General features: G+C 49.7%; 1 protein-coding gene across 1 annotated transcript; it reads right to left on the bottom strand.

Annotated features, from left to right (window-relative positions):
- Positions 1-717: 717 nt before the first annotated feature.
- Positions 718-10,605, bottom strand: LOC133340116 (dual specificity tyrosine-phosphorylation-regulated kinase 3-like). Its single transcript, XM_061548174.1, has 10 exons — positions 10,439-10,605; positions 10,316-10,357; positions 8,854-9,000; positions 7,259-7,397; positions 5,972-6,053; positions 5,559-5,731; positions 4,658-4,718; positions 4,110-4,227; positions 3,620-3,775; positions 718-2,336 (listed from the first exon to the last, which is right to left on the bottom strand). The coding sequence occupies exons 1-10, from the start codon at positions 10,603-10,605 to the stop codon at positions 1,514-1,516; spliced, it is 1,908 nt and encodes a 635-aa protein (XP_061404158.1). The 3' UTR covers positions 718-1,513.
- Positions 10,606-24,850: the final 14,245 nt, after the last annotated feature.

The following is a 24,850-nucleotide window of genomic DNA, read 5'->3' as shown; positions in this document are numbered from 1 at the left end:
GTGTGTGGTGGGTGGAGGGTATCACAGGTTGGGTGGGTGCAAGGTGTGTGTGGTGGGTGCAGGGTGTGGGTGGTGGGTGGAGGGTATCACGGACTGGGTGGGTGCAGGTGTGTGGTGCGTGCAGGGTGTGTGTGGTGGGTGCAGGGTGAGTGTGGTGGGTGCAGGGTGTGAGTGGTGGATGCGGGGTATCACGGACTGGATGGGTGCAGGGTGTGGGTGGTGGGTGGGGGTATCACGGACTGGGTGGGTGCAGGGTGTGTATGGTGGGTGCAGGGTGTGGGTCGTGGATGCAGGGTGTGTGTGGTGGGTGCAGGGTGTGGGTGGTGGGTGGAGGGTATTACAGGGTGGGTGGGTGCAGGGTGAGTGTTGTGAGTGTGGTAAAAGTGATCATGGTTCACACCGATCCACCACCTCCACCTGGTGGGTGCAGGGTGAGTGTGGTGGGTGCAGGGTGAGTGTGGTGGGTGCAGGGTGAGTGTGGTGGGTGCAGGGTGAGTGTGGTGGGTGCAGGGTGAGTGTGGTGGGTGCAGGGTGAGTGTGGTGGGTGCAGGGTGAGTGTGGTGGGTGCAGGGTGAGTGTGGTGGGTGCAGGGTGAGTGTGGTGGGTGCAGGGTGAGTGTGGTGGGTGCAGGGTGAGTGTGGTGGGTGCAGGGTGAGTGTGGTGGGTGCAGGGTGAGTGTGGTGGGTGCAGGGTGAGTGTGGTGGGTGCAGGGTGAGTGTGGTGGGTGCAGGGTGAGTGTGGTGGGTGCAGGGTGAGTGTGGTGGGTGCAGGGTGAGTGTGGTGGGTGCGGGGTATCACGGACTGGGTGGGTGCAGGGTGTGGGTGGTGGGTGGAGGGTATCACAGGGTGGGTGGGTGCAGGGTGTGGGTGGTGGGTGGAGGGTATCACAGGTTGGGTGGGTGCAGGGTGTGTGTGGTTGGTGCAGGGTGTGTGTGGTGGGTGCAGGGTGTGAGTGGTGGGTGGGGGTATCACGGACTGGGTGGGTGCAGGGTGTGTATGGTGGGTGCAGGGTGTGGGTGGTGGGTGCAGGGTGTGGGTGGTGGGTGGAGGGTATTCCAGGGTGGGTGGGTGCAGGGTGAGTGTTGTGAGTGTGGTGAGTGTGGTAAAAGTGATCATGGTTCACACCGATCCACCACCTCCACCTGGTGGGTGCAGGGTGAGTGTGGTGGGTGCAGGGTGAGTGTGGTGGGTGCAGGGTGAGTGTGGTGGGTGCAAGGTGAGTGTGGTGGGTGCAGGGTGAGTGTGGTGGGTACAGGGTGAGTGTGGTGGGTGCAGGGTGAGTGTGGTGGGTGCAGGGTGAGTGTGGTGGGTGCAGGGTGAGTGTGGTGGGTGCAGGGTGAGTGTGGTGGGTGCAGGGTGAGTGTGGTGGGTGCAGGGTGAGTGTGGTGGGTGCAGGGTGAGTGTGGTGGGTGGAGGGTATTACAGGGTGGGTGGGTGCAGGGTGAGTGTTGTGAGTGTGGTGAGTGTGGTAAAAGTGATCAGGGTTCACACTGATCCACCACCTCCACCACCCCTACTGTGCAGTGGACCGGCCACCACAAAGCAGCACACGTCGGAGGAGTGAGCGGATGGCTCTCCCTATGCGGGCCAGGCTCCCTTGCTTCCTCTTTTCCTGCTGTACCACCAACTCCTCCACCAGGGTCTCCTGTACCACCAACTCCTCCACCAGCGTCTCCTTCTGTACAACCAACTCCTCCACCAGGGTCTCCTCCTGTACCACCAACTCCTCCACCAAGGTCTCCTCCTGTACCACCAACTCCTCCACCAGGGTCTCCTCCTGTACCACCAACTCTTCCACCAGGGTCTCCTCTTGTACCACCAACTCCTCCACCAGGGTCTCCTGTACCATCAACTCCTCCACCAAGGTCTCCTGCTGTACCACCAACTCCTCCACCAGGGTCTCCTGCTGTACCACCAACTCCTCCACCAACGTCTCCTCCTGTACCACCAACTCCTCCACCAGGGTCTCCTGTACCACCAACTCCTCCACCAGGGGGTCCTCCTGTACCACCAACTCCTCCACCAAGGTCTCCTGCTGTACCACCAACTCCTCCACCAGGGTCTCCTCCTGTACCACCAACTCCTCCACCAGGGTCTCCTGTACCACCATCTCCTCCACCAGGGTCTCCTCAAGTACCACCAACTCCTCCACGAGGGTCTCCTGCTGTACCACCAACTCCTCCACCAGCGTCTCAAGTACCACCAACTCCTCTACCAGAGTCTCCTCTTCCTCCAGCACCACCAGCTCCTCCACCATGGTCTCTTCCTCCACAACCTTCAACTTCTCTTTAGAGGCCTGGGCGAGCAAGGAGGTTGGGCGCTGTGCCAGCTCCACTCTGTGAAGAGATGCGCACGACACCGTTCCAACTTCCTGCTCCAGCAGAAATCAGTCCCCCCCATCCCCCCCATCGTCTATGGGTGGACTAACTGTGTGCCGCAGAAGATTAACCCAGCTAATTAACAGTGCCGCAATAATGCAGCATACCTTTGCCCACCGTGAGTCTGGTTACAAAATGGGCATTAGTCTGGCGGTGTCTCAGTGGATGAAGGGCAACTTGGGAAATATGTTGCCGCTTCATTATCGGTCCTCACCCAGAAACCAACTATGGAAAAATAAATCCGTATATAACCGAATCTACACGTTCTCTTTGGCTGGAACTCACAGCCAGAGAGGACCTGGGTTTGATTCCCATACGTGGGCCACTTTCTCTGTGTGGAATGTGGAGTGTGTTCTACCAACCACCCTACCCTGCCCGCCCCCCCCCCCCCCCCTGCATGGGTTTCCAGAATCAGAATCTTTCTTTAAACTGGATGAAGAGGAGTCTGATGAGCTATGAAGCTCTTCTTTCACAGATGTCCAGTCAAGTCACAGGGTCAGCAGGTTATAACAACAAACAAAACAAAAGGAGTCCAAAGTATACTAAAAAAATAAAGCGTATAAATACAAATGGCATAAGTAAATAAAATCCTGTCAGTTGTTCAACACTAAATGCAAGCTTGGGCAACGCAGCGAAACAGCAACAAAAACAGCCTCACACCACACCAAGACAACACGATCCTTCAATAAAATTGCACATTAAAATTTCACTTCCATTCCTCTGGATTTGGCAACTGAACCCTCACAAACACGCCGTGCAACCAGTGTTGGATGGACATCTTCACCAGTGTTGTAAATTGAACCTCCAAATCACTCAATTGGGATCGTACAGCAGCAGTACATTTGTTCTGTACTGCAATCACTTGGCAGGACCCTCCTGAAAAAAGTCTTGAGACTGAGTGAGGCTATTGCTGGCTAAATAAGTGTAGAAGTAGTAGCAATAAAGATAAATCAATATTAAACACCCCCGGGTACGCTGTACGGGGGGTGACCACCCCGGGCCCCGCGCTTTGGGGGGCCCTGCGGTTCCATGTCACGGTGTCAGACGTAATACTTCCGTTTAACACGTAGGCTATCGCTCCGGATTGGCTCACAAGTGATGACATCACATTTATCGCTCTATTTAAGACTGAAAGAGGAGGATTTCTTCGCTATTCGTAAGCACACACCGTGTAACTTGCCCCAGGACCCGCACCCCCCTATAGACTGCCTTGACCACTGGACAAGCAGATGGTGGCTTACCGTCGCTTAGCAGCTCCAGAGCGCTTCACACTGCCAGGAGCAGCAGCGGTGGTGGTGGTGGTGGCTTTGCTGGCCGTGGTGGTGCTGGTGGCCGCGGTCCGGAGCCAGTTATGAGCCAGCGCCTGCGCTGGCGTCATACGACAATTCGGATCCCATCTGTTGAGAGATGCATGGGAGACACACGCGGCCACGTGGTGAGAGAGGCATGGTGAGAGCTCTGATGTTCCTTCCCTTCTCCCACGAGGTCCAGGAACGCACAGCAGCAGCGGAAGCCACAGTAGCAGTGGCAGTCCTCTGATGCCCAGCAGCGGCTTGGACAGACCTCCCACTCCTCCATAAGAGAGCTAACTCCACAGAGGGCCAGTGGTACCACTTATTGGCAGGTCCACTCAGCTCCACATCTTCCTGGTGATCGGTGGAGAGCGGTCGCCAATCAATTGGAGGGGGGAATCCTCGTGGGGAGGGGGTGGGAGTGGTGGGTGGTTCTTACCGCAAACAGGAGCTGATGAATTTGACAAACTCCGGGTCATCGCTTTTGAGCACCCTGTGAAGTGGGAAGCTCCCCGGAACCCTTTTCTTGCCTGGGCAGAACATCTTCCCCCGATGGTCTGCAGGAGCCATGCACAGCGGAAGAGACGAAGTCACCAACCACCACATAGCCCATCTACCCACTTACTGACCGATTCATCAACCCACTCATCCACCTACCCACCCATACACTCTTCCACCTACCCAATCGCTCACTCACCTATCCACCTACCCACGCACCCACCCACTCATCTACCCACCCACTCACCCACCCACCCACCCTCTCACTGATCCACTCACCCACCCACTCACCTATTCGCCCAATAACCCACCAACCTACTCGCCTACTCACCCACATACCCATCCACTTGCCCACACACCCATTTACCCACCCACACACCCAAGTAATGTAAAAAACAAAGACGCCCCCTCCAAAACTAAATAACAACAGCCTGAGGCCACTCCCTAAAACTGAATCCGGTCTGTCATTCACCCCACGCTTCAACTCACCAAAGAACTGCGTTCTGTCGGGTGCTCCATTCACCATGTACCTTGGAGGCATCCCCAGAATCTGCACATGGTTGACATGAAGACAAAGGTCACCCGTATAGCTTCGGCACACTGTCGGGACAAGTGCTGTCAGATCGAGTAGCAAAATTAGCAGCGTTTGTTGAGGGCCAGCACTGTGGCACACAGAGACAGGAGTGGCGGCTGATTTCAGCCGCATCATCTCTACATAACAAAAAGGCTCAGTCCCTTTTACACGCACCTTTACATCATCCGCACCTAGTTTACACAACAAAGGCTCATTCCTAACAGCGTGCTTCAGCCGCACCGAACATCACAAAAATAATATTCAGGGCCTACCTTGGCTCCTCCCACCCTCAACCAGTATATATACAAGGACTGTTTCTTGGAATTTCTCTCACTTGATACAGCTATCGTGCTGTGAATGTTCCACCTGAAGACGGAGGCTTGTGTTGCCTCCGAAACGTCGTGATTTTTATTTTATTTTTATTTAACTTTTATTAATTTTTTATTTTTTACCTAAGTGACTTTACCGAAAAAACCTAAGAATATGAATCCTTGCAGTCACGAAAGCTTCAAATCTAGAATTGACCCAGGTACTCAGTTGAGGCTGTCTCGAACTAGAGGAGGCCCAGGACCAGTTCAGACAATCGTCACTGGTGTTGCCCATGAGCTGGAATCAAACTCAGTTTCTAGCACAGCAGGCTGACCGCTACACTACCGCTCCCCCACACAAACAAGACACACACGTGTACACGCAACATACGACGGCCGGTATTCACAGATCACCAATTGGCCACCCCCCCTCCTGCCACCACCATAGCCCACGACTCCAAGGAAAGAGAGGGAGATCACGAGCGGACAGACGCCGTGTGGGAAATACCTCTATGCAGCGCGGGAGGTGATCTTCGTGGCTGTTGGACCGGAATAATTCCCTGCCCGTCGCCAACTCCGCCACCGTGCAGCCCAGCGCCCACATATCCACTCCACATGTCAAGCTATAGCCCAGCAACAGCTCCGGAGCCAAGTATTCTAGGGTGCCACCAACATTCATAGCTGTACAAAAATCACAAGGACAACAAACATATGTGCGTGTGTACACACTGTGTCTTAAACAGCATCATCATCATGCACATAAACAGTCACATTTACAGACACTCAGATACTCACACACAGACACACTCAGACAGACACTGACATATAGACACTCACACGGACGCAGCGAGACCCATGCATAAAGACAGCCATACAGACACCCACACGCAGACACTCACACACCCAGGTGAGGTCACTCACGTTGACTTTCCACGAAAAAGCTCGTGCCAAAGTCCGTGATCCTCACGGTGCCAGTCACGGTGTCTTTGACGAGAACATTTTCCTGGAGGAGGGGTAGAATGAAATCAAACTCAGAGGTTATGCCGATGTCATTCAGCCAGCAGTGGATCAATCACATACCACGACACACGCTAAACAGGGGAACTAGATGAGGCATAGCCCTGTCGACAAGCGTCAGTCAAGTGCAATATTCACTGTTTTCTGACAGCTGTCACTGGGCGTTGCCCCTTTCAAATATGTCAAAATTGTAAATGTGAGTAGAGGCGTGTCACGTTCAAAGCACTCTCAGGCACCATCAAAGTGAAGGGGGGTGGCTCTATTGACAACCGATTGCCGTTGCTTCAACAGGAGAGCTGCATGGAGCTCACAGCTGGATGAGTGCCCGTTAACGAGTTAGAGACAAAAAGCCACGCACAAGAGAGTGCACGGATTCCGTGACGCTTTCCACTGCACCTTTGTCTTTGGACGTTTTTAATTTGTAGATTGGAATTCGATAACGAGCAGTTGTCAGGCCAAAATGCACATTTCGCACGTTTTGAAAAAAAATATTTTTTACTCCATTTCATGTCTCCCAGGGTTTGGGGCAATGCTGATCAACGTTGCCGGTTTTCTCTCTGGTGAGTCCCCAAGAGCGACACGACTCTACACGATAGTTTAATTCATACCAGATCATCGTCACCAGAGGTAGCATGACCCTGCCTCCTTCCAGTGAGATGGGCAGAGCTTACATATCGACCCTGTGACCAACATGGCCGTTTTTTTTCTGTGGAACGAGTCCCCAATAAAGATACACCTCTGCAATCTTAATTTGTAGCTTTCGTGACTGCAGGAATTACTCTTTGGTTCTTTCGGTAAAGTCACGTATAAAGCTTGCGTACTTTGTCACCCGTCGTCCTACTCATTGACATGCAAATTTTTTCTCTAACCCCTCCCTCTCTCCGCCCCCACCTCCCTCTCTCTATTTAAGGCCTCGTCACAGAGACGTTCTCTCTCTGTGTGCCGATGTGTGTTCTCTCTCTATGTATCTTTGCGATATCTGTCTGCTTATATGTCTGTCTATAGTTTTCTGGTTAGATTTTTGTTGCTATTTCTTTTATATCTGATGATGATTGCTTGTGTTGCAATCGAAACGTCGTCGTATGCTATTATTTAATTTATTATTTTATCTTTATACGTGACTTTACCGAAAGAACCAAAGAGTGATACACCTCTGCACCAAAGTGAAAGCTGAACGCTGTGTCCACTCACAGGCTTGATGTCCGCGTGGACGATTTTCCTGGAATGTATGTGGCGCAAGAACTTGAGGATGCCCCTGGTGTAGGTTTTCACCATCGCCATGTCCAACCGTCGGAGCCCCGCATTCCTAATCACTTCATGAAGGCTCTCCCTGTGAGAGGCAGAAGCAGCAACAAAAACACGGCATCAGTACCATCCCCTACAATGCTGCACTGATTCTGATAACGATAATCATGTTCATATTGTACGTTCATGTGCACGTTTATGACCAATATTAAGAGTTATAGTTATGTGTGGGTTGAGGTCGTCAATTTGCCCATAAACCAAATCAGTTGGCATATCTGCCCACTTGACAACTTGATTTCATTGGCTTTGTTGCCGGGTAGTGGAGGGTTATCCATTGGGAGAAGATAAAAACTCACAGGGATTTTCGCCGAGAGGCACAAGCATCACCACTGCCATGCAGCCACCCTGCTGATTGAGTGGAGGCGTGGGTTGGTGAAAGTGGCAGGGCTAATGGAGGAAAGACAAGTGGCCTCCAATGCACCCGTGGCACATGGCAGCTCCACAGGATTACAATGCATGGGTGGTGGCGTGGGCATCTCAACATTAACAGCTTACTCTTTGGTTCTTTCGGTAAAGTCACGTATAAAGATAAAATAATAAATTTCATAATAGCATACTACGACGTTTCGATTGCAACACAAGCAATCATCATCAGGTATAAATGAAATGAAATAGCAACAAAAATGTAACCAGAAAACTATAGACAGACATATAAGCAGACAGATATCACCAAGATACATATGTTTGTCTATAGTTTTATGGTTAGATTTTTGTTGCTATTTTATTTATACCTGATGATGATTGCTTGTGTTGCAATCAAAACGTCGTAGTATGCTATTATTTAATTTATTATTTTATCTTTATACGTGACTTTACCGAAAGAACCAAAGAGTAATTCCTGCAGTCACGAAAGCTCCAAAATTAAGAATTAACAGCTTGCCGCGGTGGCGAGATGACATCTCCCCTGCCTGGTATGGAGGAGGTCCTAGGTTTGATCCCGACCGTGATGCCTGTAGATTTGGAGTTTGCATGTTCTCCCCGTGGGCATGTGAATTTTTCTGTGGGTCCACTGGTTTTCCCCTCCACATTTATAATCAAAATGCTACTTTTAGATTTAAAGCTTTCGTGACTGCAGGGATTCATCTTCTTGGTTCTTTCGGTAAAGTCACGTAGAAGGGAAGTAATAAAATAATAAAAATAAAACATAATAAAATAATTCTCACGACGTTTCGGCCACAACGCAAGTAGCCGTCCTCAGGTGAAGAACAGGTCTGTCGGGAAGACAGACTCTGTCTCCCCGACAGACCTGTTCTTCACCTGAGGACGGCTACTTGCGTTGTGGCCGAAACGTCGTGAGAATTATTTTATTATGTTTTATTTTTATTATTTTATTATTTCCATTTTACGTGACTTTACCGAAAGAACCAAGAAGAAAAATGCTACTTTGTTAAGCTTTTATTTGTGGTCTGGTCGCTTCTAAAAAGTTAAGTTAGTTAACCACGTTATTGGCGGAGGGGGGGGGGGGGGCATGCAGTACATACTTCAACAGCTCCATGACGATACAGTAGTGTCCTCTGAAATGAAATATGTTCAGGACTTTGATGACGTTGAAATCTTCATCACTGCCCTCGTCCTGAAGTTCCAGAGCTATCTGGAGCTCCATCTTCTGGTATGTTTCTTGCTTGGAGCTGCACAGAGGAAGTCCACAAATGAAGAGCCTACATTTACTTAAGGGATATCCAGAGCCAAATTCTACTTACAATAAAATAATTAAATATGAATTCACCAGGTCTAACAGCACCAGGAGTTCCAGTAGCACACTCGACTAACATTGGTTAGGTGCTCCCACAGAGGGAGCAGGAGCCGGTGTAGGGCACCCAATAGGATTTGAAAGTGAAGAACCATTCAAATCGGATTGGTCATTTGAGAAATCTAAATGCAAACTCATGTTAACACAACGCATTAATTCTAGATTTGAAGCTTTCGTGACTGCAAGGATTCATATTCTTAGGTTTTTTCGGTAAAGTCACGTAGGTAAAAAATTCAAATTAATAAAAGTAAAATAAAAATAAAATAAAAATCACGACGTTTTGGAGGCAACACAAGCCTCCGTCTTCAGGTGGAACCGTCACAGCCACGACAGCTGTATCAAGTAAATGAGAGATTACAAGAGCTACCACTCCGTATATATAATGGTTGAAGAGGGGAAGGGCCAAGTACGGCACACTTTTTATTAATATGGTAAGGTGAGGCTTAAGACTAAGAATAGACGTGACTTTACCGAAAAAACCTAAGAATATGAACACAACGCATTCTCACTTTAATGTGCCTCTTCCATTCGGGCACACTTTTCGCATAACGCGGAATGTGCCCGTAATAACACAAACGCGCCCATTGCAACACGGAACGCTTCACGTTATAACGTAGAACACGCCTGTTAAAAAACGAAACCCGCCCGTTATAACACGATCTGTGAGTAGTCGACAACAAACTACTTTCTTGAGCTGCAATGATACATTACTCGCAATGATAAAGTAACGTAACGGCATACCCTCAGTCATTGGTCTCGTCATCTCAAGGTGTATGAGTGCATTGTATCTCGCCAACCATTATTATTACATTATTTATAGGAAAATTATTTTCGCTCAATACTTTTTTACTGAACGCTGAACTTTTAAGGAATGTATCTACAGCATTAAATGAGGAATTACCGTAATGTGCAGGTAATCTTTCAGCAATGGGATGTTTTGCCCCAATATTAGTTTACACTGTGTGTGTATTTTAAGCTTTAGGGAGGAAAAATCTGAGAACCCAGAAGGAACTGATGCAGAACAGGGGTAGAACATGCAGACTCCATACAGCAGAGCACCCGAATCAGGAGTCGAACCCAGGCCCCCCTTCTCGCTTTGATGTACGAGTGTCACCGCTGCATCGCACGGCTGCCCGTGGCAACGGACTTAACAACAACATCGGCCTCGTGACGGCGCGGCTCTGAAGTCTTACCTCGATGGTGACACCAGGATCTTGATGGCCACCAGGATGTTTCTTTTGTGATCAACGGCTTATCATCCTAATGTGTTTTCTTGTGAGTGTTAAGATTTGCTTTCTGTGAAAATTCCTTCCCACACACAGCAATTGAATGGCTTCTCACCCCAGTGTGTTTCTTGGTGATAGTGAAGATGTGATTCCCGTGCAAATGCCTTCCCACACACAACAATTAAATGGATTCTCGCCCGAGTCTGTTTTTGGTGACAGTGAAGATGTGATTTCCGTGCAAATGCCTTTCCACACATCGAGCTATTGAATGGCTTCTCGTCCGTGTGTGCGTGGCACTGTGGAGAGTTCATCTGCTCCATGTAACTGATTCATCAGAGCAGAGTAACAGTCTCGGGTGTTGTTGAGTTAAAGGCGCCCTCTAAGCTGTTTGGATATCTGGCTCATATCGCCAATAAGCAAACTCTCACTAACGTCTAACCGAGACAGTAACGCCCCGTAAGTCGAACTACACACGCGATTACAGTTTATCCACTAACAAAGACACTTGTTGATGCACGGCGTATCGATGTCCCTGTAACCCGTCTGAAGAGATCGCCACGAACTCTCCCGAAGCGAAGTCGCCAACCAGTCGCCAAGCAATCGTGCTCGCCAGGCTGGGTCTCGTGGAAGAAGGGTAATCTGCAGAGCGAGGAGTTGCGCGTCTATCCTCAGTGAAATCCCTCTCGAAATGGTCTTGAAGTCTGATTTTATGCCCCTTATAACTTCCCTCTAGCATCCAAATTATTTGTTCTCGACTTGGCCTATCATGGACTTTGCATTCAATTGTTAATTCTTACATTAACAATCTGCATATCTAGCAACAGCTTAGCTAATCTGGCCATTGTAATTAAACCTTAATACGTATGTACATCTCACTGCATAATTGTACGCTTCCGTTTGAATAAAGATCTACATCTCCAAGTCCGTGCTTCCTGTGAATTTGCTAATATTCACCCGGCTATGTCCTCTAAACTGCTGCAAGTTTAGAGGATTAAACAACGACATACAGTCTAAAGAATACAACTGATGTCCAGTTTGATTTGGACTAAGAGGTCAAATTTATACTGTACTTGCTTTGTTTCATAAATATGTAATAAAAGACTCGGACGCTTCTCTCTGACTCCGTGTCCTTTATTTGGGTTCTTGTCTCTTCCCTCATGGCACTCTCTTAGAGACACTCTACTTGTAGCCCCCGGCTGCTATCGCTATTGTAGCCTCCCTCCTCTCCTTGCAGACTCGCTGCTAACTCCGTGTGCAGACCCCCACTGCCAACTCCGTATGCAGACTCGCTGCCAACTCCGTATGCAGACCCCCGCTGCCAACTCCGTATGCAGACCCGCTGCCAACTGCAGCCTCCTCGCTGCTCCGGGTCGGTCACCGTTGGCCTACGGTGCCGATCCTCGTTCCCCGTGTCCGTGGCGATCTCGCCACCCTCCGCTCTCGCCCTACGTGGCCTCACTCGTTCCTAGTCTCCCGTCACTCCCCCTCCTCTTCCGGTTTCTCTCCCTCTATAGACCTGACCCCTCTCCCCCACGTGACTTAACTCCTCCCCTCATGACGTCACCTCCGGGAGGTCGTTTACGCCCGCATTACACCACCCTCCCCCGTAGAGAAAATCCAGCCGACCTCGGCTGAACTACAACATAACAAGCAATGCGGGTGTAAAAGACCAATACGTTAAAGGACACGAAGCATACAACAACAATATAACAAGAACACAACACAAGTTAACGAAATGTGAGGGATTTCGAGCGAGTACGGGTAGCCGGGCCGTCCCGGACGGTCGGCAGCCCACCCGCCGAGCGGGAACGTGGCAGGGTTTTAAGGGCGACAGGAGCAAGTTCGTCCGTCGCCATTGGAGGCCTGCCACCGTCCCGGTCCCGTTCAGAGACGTCCCGTAATCGCGTCTGTGGAGGGGTAGGAAGGGCTGCAGGTCCCGTAGATTCCGCGGCCCTGGTCGGCATCCCGCGAGCGGAACGTCCTCCCTCCTGCGGCGTCACGGCCGGCTTGTCTGTAAGGGGTACGACAGGCGCTCTTGCAAGGTCAGCAGGCACAGGCAAGGGCGAGTCGGCAGCAACAGACCCCGGCAAGGCAACCTCAGGAGATGACGCATCAGGTCGCGGGGCAACGTATGGCTTCAACCGGGATGTATGCACGAACCAGCGCCGCGAACCAACCCGAACACGTGCCGACTGTGGGTTGGGAACCTCAATGAGGCGGATCGGTCCTTGCCATGGTTTATGTAATTTAGGAGAGATACCTGGCCGCACCTGTGGGCAATGAAGCCAGGCCAGGTCCCCCGTTTTCCAGGGGCACTCCCCCTTTGAACGTCGAGCACACCGCTCGTTCCGGGCCTGGGCTTTGGCCGTAGCCATGCGGGCTCCTTCCCTCGCCTCAGTGACACGGCGAACATTATCCTGAATATAATCAGGAAGAGGTTTAGCAGGTCCCCTCGCTCCGGTTCCCAACTGCTCAGTAATCGGCGGCACGTTTTCACGGCCGTACATGAGAAAGAACGGCGAGTATCCAGTAGCCGCGTGCGGCGTCATGCGATACGCCGAAAGCACCCCAGGGATATGCAAATCCCAATCTGATTGTTTTTCACTGACCGTATGGCACAGCATGGCGGACAGGGTCCGATTTAACCGTTCCACCATACCATCCGTTTGTGGGTGGTAGGGGGATGTCCGTATCTTTTTAGTTCCAAGAGCCGCACACACCTCCCCCAACAATTTAGACGAAAAATTCCGGCCTTGGTCTGTAAGGAGCCTCTCCGGCGCCCCCTTGTCCATAACATACCCAAATAGAAAGGCGTCTGTAATAGACGCCGCTGACTGGTCAGGCAAAGGCCAGGCCATCGGCCAGCGGGAGAGATACTCCACCCCCACCAGCAAATACTTATTTCCCCTAGCGGATGGCGGAAAGGGTCCCAAAATATCTAACGCCACCAATTCATTAACTCGAGATACCTGAATAGATTGTATCGGCGGCACATATGGATGTTTAGGTGGCTTCCGGCGGGCACAATCGGGACACGGGCGAACGTGACCGACGACATCTGTCGTCATGCCGTGCCAATAGTAATCTCGCTGCAGCGTCAATAGGGTCTTCTGCACCCCCAGATGTAAAAGTGTGTCACAATGCAGAGTCCTAATCAATTCGTACCGCAATGATGCCGGTACAACAAGACGCCAGCGTTCCTGTATCCCTTCCCTCCACATCAGCAACCCATCTCGGAGAGCGGTTTCCGGTACACCACCCGCACCGAGTCCCCTACTTGCCTTCTCCGGTCGTTTGCGTAACGTTACCAAGGAATCATCCAACATTTGCTCCCGAATCCACACAGACCTCGGGAGACGCAAAATCCCATCAGCCGGTCCCCCGTCAACCGGTCCCGGCTTAAGCGGAGCTTCAGGCACATCAACCGCCAGCGCGACAGGCTGAGGGGGGAGCTGAATCGGTCCACACCTATGCGTCCCCGACGCACACGCGCAAGGGGATTGTTGCGGCAACCTGGAAAGTGCGTCCGCATTAGCGTGACGCACACCTTTCCGATGGTGAATTTTGAAGGAAAATTCTTGCAGCGTGTCCAGCCACCTCGCCAATTGTCCAGATGGCTGGTCCATCTTAAGAGCATACTGCAAGGCCGCATGGTCCGTGCGGACAATAAACGACCGACCGTGCAGATACGGTCGAAATTGGCGGAGAAAAAAAACAATGGCCAAAAGTTCCCTGCGAGTGACGCAGTAGCGGGTTTCCGCGGGAGACAAAACCCGACTACCATACGCCACCACGCGTTCAACTCCACCTTTTGACTGAGACAACACCGCCCCAATACCAGTGTCACTCGCATCCGTATCCAGAATGAAGGGGTGTTCAAAATCCGGATAATCCAACGTCGGTGCAGTAGCCAATAAATCGCGCAGGCTCCGAAACGCCGCCTCCTCCGGCGGTCCCCAAGCAAATTTGTGTCCCTTCCCCGTAAGGAGATGCAAAGGCCTCGCGATCGTAGCAAAATTCGGAACAAACCTCCGATAATAAGAGGCGAACCCCAAAAACCGACGCACATCACCCACCGTGGCCGGGGTTGGCCAATCACGGACACACGCTGTCTTCTCCGGATCCGTGGCCACCCCGTCCGCACTAACAATATGCCCCAAGTATCGAACGGAGTGTTGCAGTAGGTGACATTTCTTTGGCTTGAATTTCAAATTAGCAGAACGCATTCTGGTGAATACAGCCTCCAACCGCAGTAAATGCTCATCAAATGTGCGGCTGAAGACGATAATATCGTCTAAATATATCAGACATGTCTCCCACTGCAACCCCGTTAATACCAACTCCATCAACCTCTGAAAAGTGGCAGGGGCCGCATTCAACCCCATCGGAAGACAGTTAAATTGGAATAACCCCTGCGGCGTACGGAAAGCAGTCTTTTCTCGCGAGGGCTCGTCAAGGGGGAGCTGCCAGAAGCCCGAAGAGAGATCTAGCGTTGAAAAGAACTTGGCCCCCGACAAGGCGTCGAGAGAATCGTCCATACGCGGCAGGGGATACGCATCTGCTACCGACACTTTATTCAACTTACGAAAATCAACACAAAATCGCAATTTGCCATCCTTCTTTTTAACCAACACAACAGGCGCGCCCCACGGGCTGTTAGACGGAGATATTATGTCCGCTTTCAACATGTCATCCACTGCCCCTCGAACATGCTCTCGCTCAGCCGGACTCATCCGACGCGAGTTTAAGCGAATAGGGGCAGCGTCCCCTGTGTCGATATGATGATAAAGCAGCGAGGTGCGTCCCAAGTCCAAATCGTCAGAGCTAAACACATCCGAATAACTCGATAATAATTTATGAATCGCACAACGCTGTTCGCCGGAAAGGGCTGAATTCTCCCCACACAATTCAGCGATCCAACGATCATCCACCGCTCCATCGTGTGAAACACCACCCACCAGCCCCCCGTTGGGCAGATCACTCTGAGCCGTAAACGCCGTAGTGGCATGTGCCACAACGGTACCAGCCGGCACACACACGCTTTCAGTACTCGCATTAAGCACCTGCAAAAACGGCCGCTGATCTGGCCGGACAATAGTTTGCGCCCCCACCAGCGCCAATCCGCCCGTAATAGCGGCGGACGGCGACAGCAAAACCCCAAAAGCTCCCTGCCGACCAGGCACCGGCTTCCGATATCGTAAGGGAATGAGCATCTGCGAGCCAGGTGGAATATCAACAGAAACTTCCGACAACGCCTGCACCTGGGCGACAGGAGCAGGTCGCCCCCAGGCGGACGGTAAAAATGCCATTTTACGGCCCCCCGGTAATTCAATGCAGTTTTCATTGATTCGAATTAGAATGGGCATCTTGGCCAAAAAAATCAGTACCCAACAGGCAAGGAACCGCAAGGGACCTCGAAATTAACACAATTCCCGAGGCCGACACTCCCCCGATAGATATGTTAGCGTCCACCTGGCCCACGATGCCCATGCTACCCCCGTTCGCAGCGACGCAGGAAGCGTAAGCCGGCCTCACGGCCCCCGGTGGGATGTTCAAAAGGTGGAATATCACGTCCGAAATGATGGTCGCGGACGCACCGGAATCCACCAAAATACGCACATCCACCCCTTGGATCGACCCGGGTACAGTGGACGAACCGGTAGCGGCCGCGACAACCCGCCGAGCCAGCTTGCGCCACTGCGTTACCGAGCGACAAGGCGCAGATAATGGCCTCCCGTATTTAACAACATCCGCGTCGCACAACAACGGCGATGAGTGAGGTGTCAGGCCTTGCCGGGTGTCTGGTGCGCACCGACTTGCCTGTGCTGTAGAATCTTTCTTGGGAGCGTCCGCTGTCGAGGCCTCCTGCTGGGGCGGACCCGGAACGCGGGCCCAGCAGTCCCTGGCATAATGGCCCCGACGCCCGCAGCGGAAGCACTCGATCTCGTTGCGGTGCGCAGCGGGCACCCCGTCCCGACGCGGCCGTACCGGCGGCGCAGCCCGCGGCCCCGGCCCACCCCGGGCCGGCCACGGAGCAGAGGCAGCTGACAGCTCCTGCTGGCTGCTCCCATCCGGCACGTACACGGCCTTTTTAGGGTCCCACCCTAAGGCACCCCCCTCGACGACAGGACCACCTGTCCACGCCGTAACTTGTTTCCAGCGGCGAAGGTTAAACTGGGCGTCCAGACACTTGGCCGCGGCCCGGGACGTGAGCTTTTCGTGACTGCACACCGGCATAGGAATGCCGAGATCCCGGGACAACTCCAACATTTTCCCCAGGATGAGAGGTTCCAGCAGGTCAGGCTCCGTCTCCGGGTAAGCGGCCATAGCAAGTTCCAACACGGCGCCCCTATACGCTACCGGTGACTCCTCGGGTGCGCGTTGTCGTTGCACGAACCGGCGATGGGCGTCATCCGGCGGCTCGTACGCGTCCGCCATTTCGTCGAACACCCCTCGCAGAGTCTTCTTCTTCGCGGCTTTTATAGAGCGAAAAAAACGAACGGACTCATCATCAAGAAGAGTCGGAAGCACCTCCAGTGCCTCGGCGTCCGTCCACCTCGCTGTGCGTACCGCTGCCAGAAATCTACAGGCGAACGCACTCCAATCACCTCCGATGGAGAATTCCTTGACAGTTGTTAGGTGACGACTGCGACTCCTTGGCTTGCTTCCTTCAGCCGCTGACTCCTCCGGTGGCAAATTCAACATGGCGTCGCAACGCGGTGTCGACAAGATGGCGGCTGACCGTCGCGGCGGTCCCAAAATGGCGGCTTCCCGCTTTTCGTCGTGCGCCACGCCCAAGATGGCGGCTTCGTGCCGCGTGGCCGATGGCGGCGCCATCGAAGACGACCCGGGCTCCTGCGGACCACCAACATCTCCTTCCGACGCCGCCCTCGGCGTGACAAGATCACACAACTGTGTAATGAAGTTCTTAAGAGTTACAAGTTGTTCCGCCATCTGGGTCCATCTTGAATCCGCGTCCTTTGGAGCAGACGGGTCCGCCGACACGGCGACCTCTTGGACTCCCGGACCCGCACTCGTCCCAGCACGGATCTCTTCCTCTGCCAGAGTCAGGCCGACTTCAGGAGGAAGATCATCGTCGTCGGAAGATGAAGCCGATGCCGGAGACGGAATATTCTTTTTTCTCAGTTGTTTCGCCATGCCGTTACACTTCTGACTCCAGTGTAATAAAAGACTCGGACGCTTCTCTCTGACTCCGTGTCCTTTATTTGGGTTCTTGTCTCTTCCCTCACGGCACTCTCTTAGAGACACTCTACTTGTAGCCCCCGGCTGCTATCGCTATTGTAGCCTCCTTCCTCTCCTTGCAGACTCGCTGCTAACTCCGTGTGCAGACCCCCGCTGCCAACTCCGTATGCAGACTCGCTGCCAACTCCGTATGCAGACCCCCGCTGCCAACTCCGTATGCAGACCCGCTGCCAACTGCAGCCTCCTCGCTGCTCCGGGTCGGTCACTGTTGGCCTACGGTGCTGATCCTCGTTCCCCGTGTCCGTGGCGATCTCGCCACCCTCCGCTCTCGCCCTACGTGGCCTCACTCGTTCCTAGTCTCCCGTCACTCCCCCTCCTCTTCCGGTTTCTCTCCCTCTATAGACCTGACCCCTCTCCCCCACGTGACTTAACTCCTCCCCTCATGACGTCACCTCCGGGAGGTCGTTTACGCCCGCATTACAAATACATAGAAGTGCACTCGTGTTAAGCGGGTGTTTCTAGAAAACGAGGTTATGTTATAATTTCCGTTATAAACTTTGAATAATCATCTGAATGGTTTAGTTTGTAAGCGTGGTTTAACATGACATACCACAAAAAAAATCAATCATCACCATTTAGTCTTCAGTGTGTATGTATACTCTTGTGTATGTGTTAAATATTTTGCACGTGTTTTATATTTTGGACGTGTTTTTGTTTTGGTAATTGCATTGAATATGGAGGGGTTACCAGCACCTTGCACCCGTCCAGACACCTTGTGGGCCTCTGTGGTGGCTACGAGACGTCCCTCCAGGACATTGCTCTTATCCTTCACAGCGTTACCGACCGGGAACGCCGATGAGGTTGAAGGCTGTTTATACAGAAATGTATTCGTGGCAGGGGAATGCCAAAAAAACATGGAGTGGCTATTCTTCTGGAAAAAAGAACCGTATACGTATGTGTGTGTAAATGTTTGCAGGTACAATCGTGCGTTTTCGCAGTGGAACGCAATCCTTGTGTATGTACACTGCTGTGTATGTACACTGCGTTGTATGTCTGTATGTATGTACACCGCTGTATATGCACACTCGTGTGTGAATGCACACCGCTGTGTTATATACAGTCGTGTTTGGATGCACATTAGTGCGCGCATGTCTACTTGTCCGTGTTTTTTCAAGGAAGGAAATGGTAGCAATAATGTACGATCAGTCATCTTTAAAAACAAATCAGGTCTTCATTGATCTGCAACAATATTAACGTTAAAACTCGCGTAAAAATCTTTATTAATTCGTTTTTCAAACAGTTAAGGAACTAGGAAAATTATTTCACTTTCAGAGGTCTCGTGGGCCGCTGTGGTGGCTACGAGACTTCCCTCCAGGACATTGCTCACATCCACCGCAGCGTTACCGTCCGTCACCGCCGATGAGGTAGCGGATTCTTTTCACGGAACTTTACTCGTGGATGGGGAATGCCAAACAACAGGGGGCTCTTCTTCTGAGAAAAAAAAAACTAATCAAGGGGGCTTGGGAGCGTGGCGTAAGGTGTGGAAAGCGCTAAGCCCCAGGCTACCGTGGGCACACCTCCCAATCAACGGGAGGCGAGGAGTGGTGGTTGCTCATGCATCCACCGAAGATGCATATAAGTCGAGTTAGATTCCTTCTCTGACCTCCTACATTATAATCCCACTATACTCGGATGTATGCATATGTATATATATATATATATTTGCGGACCTAGGGACGGATATGCGTACTGGGGGTGCGGGATTAGAATTGCACTATAATTATTAGGATCGCATTGTGGCCGCATTGTAATTTGCTGAATGTGCAATTTCAATGGATTGGAATAGCTATTTACAGTATTTATTAACAATTAACCGCACAATCCTAATCAAAACTTGTTGAGCATATTTATTTTATATTTATTGTGCCATTCAAATCCCGCAGCCCGCAGTTCGCATATATATACATACACAATGCATTAATTCGAGCACAGTGTGATTCTATTACGGGATATTATGAAAGGTATATGACTAATCGGTCTTGCCTGCATCCCTGCAATGATGTTCACCTTCGGGGTAGGCATGAGCAACCACCACTCCTCGCCTGGGGCATACAGCTTCCCACAGCTCACCGCCACAGTCCCATGCCCCTTCATTATTTTGTTCAGAAGAGCCACTCTCCCTGTTGTTTGGCATTCCCCTGCCACGAGTAAAGTTCTGTAAAAACAACCCCCTACCGCATCGGCGGACGGTAAAGCTGTGGTAACTGTGAGCAATGTCCCAGAGGGAATGCTCATAGCAATCCCAGCGGCCCTCGAGGTCTCCGACTGTTGCGAGGAGCTGGTTACCCCTCCACATTCAATGCACTTACCGTGAAAACACGTGGAAAATGTGTCAACACATTCGTACACACAGCACTGTAATACACAAAGGTCTAAATACACACGAGACTTTCTGCTATAGACTGAAATGCGATCATGGCTGCGTTACAATATAATAAACAACGCTTACAAACGATACCATCCACGGCAATTGTAACAATTTTTTTGATCAAATATAACAATTCACCTTCGTTGTCTAGACTCACCCAGATCAACAAAGGTCCTTAAACATATTCATAAAACCACATCAACACGATATGAAACATGCACCTCTTAGTATAAGTATATCTCGATCAACAATATATTATACTGTATTTCACAGGTAAGGCCGATAACTTGATCCCAGTTTACAGGCCATTGGAAATGTGCAAAATCCTACTTCGGCTTAAGCACAATGGCCACATGAGATTAGGTTTGTTAGATATGAGGAGCGTTACATGCGAGAATAACAATTGAATGCAAGGAAGTGTATGAAGCAAATGTAAATGATTCTAGAGAGATTTCATAAATGGGAAGAATAATCTCAACCAGTGTGCCGTAGCAAATGCAAACAAATGGAATTAAATAAACTAAACTAATGTCTTCACTACACTCATTAAACATGTGGCCACTATTTAAAATATTATTAATAATTCCAAGCTTTTGGGGTGGAAACAGAAGGAATTAGAATTGAATGCGTTTTTTTTCAAAAGTATAACGTAATTCAGGGCATCGTGTGTGTATGTACAAAGCGGTGTGAATGCACATTTGTGTATGTATCTACACCACTGCGCATGCCCACTCGTGTGTGGGTGTGTGTACATGGGAGTGTATACTCGTGTATTGTTATAATTTTGTGTCGTACAAAGAATTGAGGGCAACGTGGTAATGAATGCGGCACCACAACAGGGAACTACAGGGATGCGACTCCCCGCTCGTGGTGCTAAATGAATGAAAACAGCGCCACTGAGCAGACAGAGCCCCGCCCCTACAGCTCGTGAGTGTGACGTAGTGAGTGTGACCAGCGGACTGCCACGATGCTGCCAGGTAAGGGTAAACTTGTGTGATGGAGATGCTTCACCTGAAACTCGCCTCCACACGTGTTCGCTATGAACATTGTAGCAATAAGGGACGATCAGTCATCTTTAACATATCAGGTCTTTATTGTTCTGCAAGTATATTAACGTTAAAACTCGTAGAAACACATGCACACTCGTGTGTGAATGTCTCCTCGTCCGTGTTTTTTAAAGGAAGGATATGGTTGCAATAACGTATGATCAGTCATCTTTAAAAACAAAGCAGATCTTTATTAATCTGCAAGCATTTTAAAGTTAAAACTCGCACCTATCCATCACCACCACCCATCAAATTAACACAGCTATAAATATAGATATGTAAATTGACACAAACATAACAGACACACAAATAAACAATCTCTTTCACGACTTAATAATAACATAGTCCATATTGTCCGTGCCAGGCTAGGTGCACACAGACAAATCCATTGCACAATAATTTACATGTAACTCAAATTCACACTTAGTACTACCACCTCACTCACTTAAACATAACTACATAGATTAAGAAAACCATTAATTTAATAGTAAATAAACCAACAAGATGGTGTTTATACGCTTGCAATTTAATGAATGGAATACAAGTTCATAATTCAAATTATACAAACATAAAAAATAATGAATATGAAGCCTGAGGCCGAGGTGTATGGCAGGCCTAACGGCCAGGACTCCCTTCTGTCCTCGTCGCAGGAATGGCGACATCAAAGAGCACAAAGCAAGGGTGCAAATGTTGAATTTCTGTAGCGTAATTTAGACTGATTAGAGACTACAAACACTACGTACACGATGTAAACACAGCTACACAACGCACACACACTCGCCACACTTTCTCGACAAAACACGAACTGAACACTCTCACTCTGCCACACACTCTGCCACACTCTCTCTTTCTCACTAACTCAATGTCTATCACTAACTCACTGTCTCTCACTACGTCACTGTCTCTCACTAAGTCACTGTCTCTCACTAACTCACTGTCTCTCACTAACTCTCACTAACTCACTGTCTCTCACTAACTCACTGTCTCTCACTCACTCACTGTCTCTCACTAACTCACTGTCTCTCACTAACTCACTGTCTCTCACTAACTCACTGTCTCTCACTAACTCACTGTCTCATTCTATCACACTCACTGACTCACTCTGCCACACTCACTCAAGCTCTAACGCACTCAATCTCACACACACTTATTCACTCACACCCACCCACTCAATCAATCTCTCACCCACTCACTCAATCTCTCACCCACTCACCCACTCGCTAATCTCTCACCCACTCACCCACTCACTCACCCACTCACCCACCCATTCACTCACCCACTCACCCACCCACTCACTCACCCACTCACCCACTCACTCAATCTCTCACCCACTCACCCACCCACTCACTCACTCTCTCACCTAATCACTCACTCAATCTCTCACCCACATACTCAATCTCTCACCCACCCACTCACCCATTCACTCACCCACTCACCCATTCACTCACCCACTCACTCACCCACTCACCCATTCACTCACCCACTCACCCATTCACTCACCCACCCACTCACCCATTCACTCACCCACTCACCCATTCACTCACCCACTCACTCACCCACTCACCCATTCACTCACCCATTCACTCACCCACTCACTCACCCACTCACCCATTCACTCACCCACTCACCCATTCACTCACCCACCCACTCAATCTCTCACCCACTCACCCATTCACTCACCCACTCACCCACCCCACTCACTCACCCACTCACTCACCCACTCACCCACCCACTCACCCATTCACTCAATCTCTCACCCACTCACCTAATCTCTCACCCACTCACCTAATCTCTCACCCACTCACCCATTCACTCACTCACCCACCCTCTCACCCACTCACTCAATCTCTCACCCACTCACCCATTCACTCACCCTCGCTGTGTAGACCACGGAGTCTGAAGTCGAACCCAAGCCCTGCTGTTTCCGGTCCCGCGCACAACCAGCACTGCACCACGTGATGCGCCAGCCGGGATCGTGGGGGGCGGAGCCTCGCCCTAGTGACGTCACCTCTGTTACGTCACAGCCACGCCTCCACCCACAGTCGAGAGGAATGCACACGAGGGAGCAGCAGAAGAAGCCTTTTGAGAGCGAATCCTCAACGAGGTGAGCGACCCTGTTGATTTTACATTTCGACCACAAACTAAAGCTTCATTACTTTTATATGTTCATAATTCAATTTTCAGCAATCAAATTAGAAAAAAACGCCACTTTTTTCAAATTTTCTTGCTGTGGATTTCACACCTGATGACGATTGCTTGTGTTGCAGTCGAAACGTCGTGATAATTTTATTGTTTTATATTTTTATTATTTTATTGTTTCCCTTCTATGTGACTTCACTGAAAGAACCAAGAATATGAATCCCTGCAGTCACGAAAGCTTTAATTAAAAATTCTAATTAGAACTGTTAGATAGGATACTTGGCATTCTCTGAAATGTTGCTGTTACTGTCGTTGTTTAGACCCCAAGCGAGTCAGCATTTAAAACAAGCTTAACTAATCCGTTTAAATCTCATAGAATATTAATAACATGTATACAATTATTGTGTTCTGATTGCTGGTACAATTGTGCCCTACATTACATGTATTGAATGTTATTCAACATATGAGGAGGAGTCTGCCTTTAAGTTCAGACCCTAGCCACTGCCATAGTTGCCTCCAATCTGTGATGTCACAGCCACATGGGTGGTACCTCTGACATCAAGTGACCTACGACGTCATGCTCGTTTTATAACAAATAATTAAAGTATGGTCATATGACCCTAATGACCCACAAGGCATATGGGTCCTCTATCAAGCAGTCGATTAATACAAATGGGCTGTACATGAACATGCATGTCGGGATTAGAGGTGAAATATCATTGTTAAGTCTGGTGATTATGTTTAATGGAATAGGCAGTTGGAATAAACATGTTCGTGTAGGTGGATGAGTGAGTGATCGGGCGCACACATGAGTGGGAAAACAAGCGAGTGAGTGGGCTTTTAAAGCAACAGTAACGATAGTCTTCTTGATTCTATCGGTAAAGTCACGTAGAAAGAAAATAATAAAATGAAAAAAATAAAACATAATAAAATACAATGCTCACGACGTTTCGGCCACAACGCAAGCAGCCGTCCTCAGGTGAAGAATAGGGCTGTCGAAAAGACAGCGTCTGAATGAACACCACCAAGCTTGGCAGCGTATATTTAAGCTGGGTTAGAGTGGGAAGGGCGCCTTGACAAAGTATTTGCATATCAACAGATGAATTTAGCATATTTATGGAAAATGTATATATGGGATTAGTCACTACTTGTGAAATGCGTAGGAGGTGGGGGGGGGTGGTCTCAAAGTCATATTATGCCATTGCATTATGTAGGATTAGCAGCAACAACAAAAGTCACGATAGTGTTTTAGTTTTGAAGCTTTCGTGACTGCAAGGATTTATACTCTTAGGTTTTTTTTTCGGTAAAGTCACGTAGGGAAAAAAAAATTAGCTTTTACAATATTTATAATAATATGAATAAAAAAGAATAACTCACGACGTTTCGGAGGCAACACAAGCTTCCTTCATCAGGTGTAAAAAGGCACAGCAAAATAACTGTAGTTAGGTGTAAAAAGGCAAAATAACTACAGTTATGTTACAGTTATTCTACAGTTATTTTGCTGTGCCTTTTTACACCTGATGAAGGAAGCTTGTGTTGCCTCCGAAACGTCGTGATATATTATTTTATTTCTATTATTATTTATATTTTTATCATTAATTATTTTTATTATTTATCTATTTTTACCTACGTGACTTTACCGAAAAAAACCTAAGAGTATAGTCACGATAGTGATTGGATTGATAC

This window comes from Lethenteron reissneri, unplaced genomic scaffold (genome assembly GCF_015708825.2).
Source record: "Lethenteron reissneri isolate LAM-NWPU_2019-01 unplaced genomic scaffold, ASM1570882v1 scaffold_77, whole genome shotgun sequence".
NCBI classification, from domain to species: Eukaryota; Metazoa; Chordata; class Hyperoartia; order Petromyzontiformes; family Petromyzontidae; genus Lethenteron; species Lethenteron reissneri.
Note: the sequence above shows the minus strand (reverse complement) of the source record. Positions and strands in the feature narration are given on the sequence as shown.

Coding starts and splice junctions, on each gene's coding strand:
- LOC133340116 (XM_061548174.1), bottom strand. CDS start 10,605: ATGTGTGGAAAGGCATTTGCACGGAAATCACATCTTCACTGTCACCAA. Junction 10,358..10,438: donor AAGCCATTCAATTGCTGTGT/GTGGGAAGGAAT, acceptor TGATCACAAAAG/AAACATCCTGGTGGCCATCA. Junction 6,054..7,258: donor TCCACGCGGACATCAAGCCT/GTGAGTGGACAC, acceptor CCCCTCCTCCAG/GAAAATGTTCTCGTCAAAGA.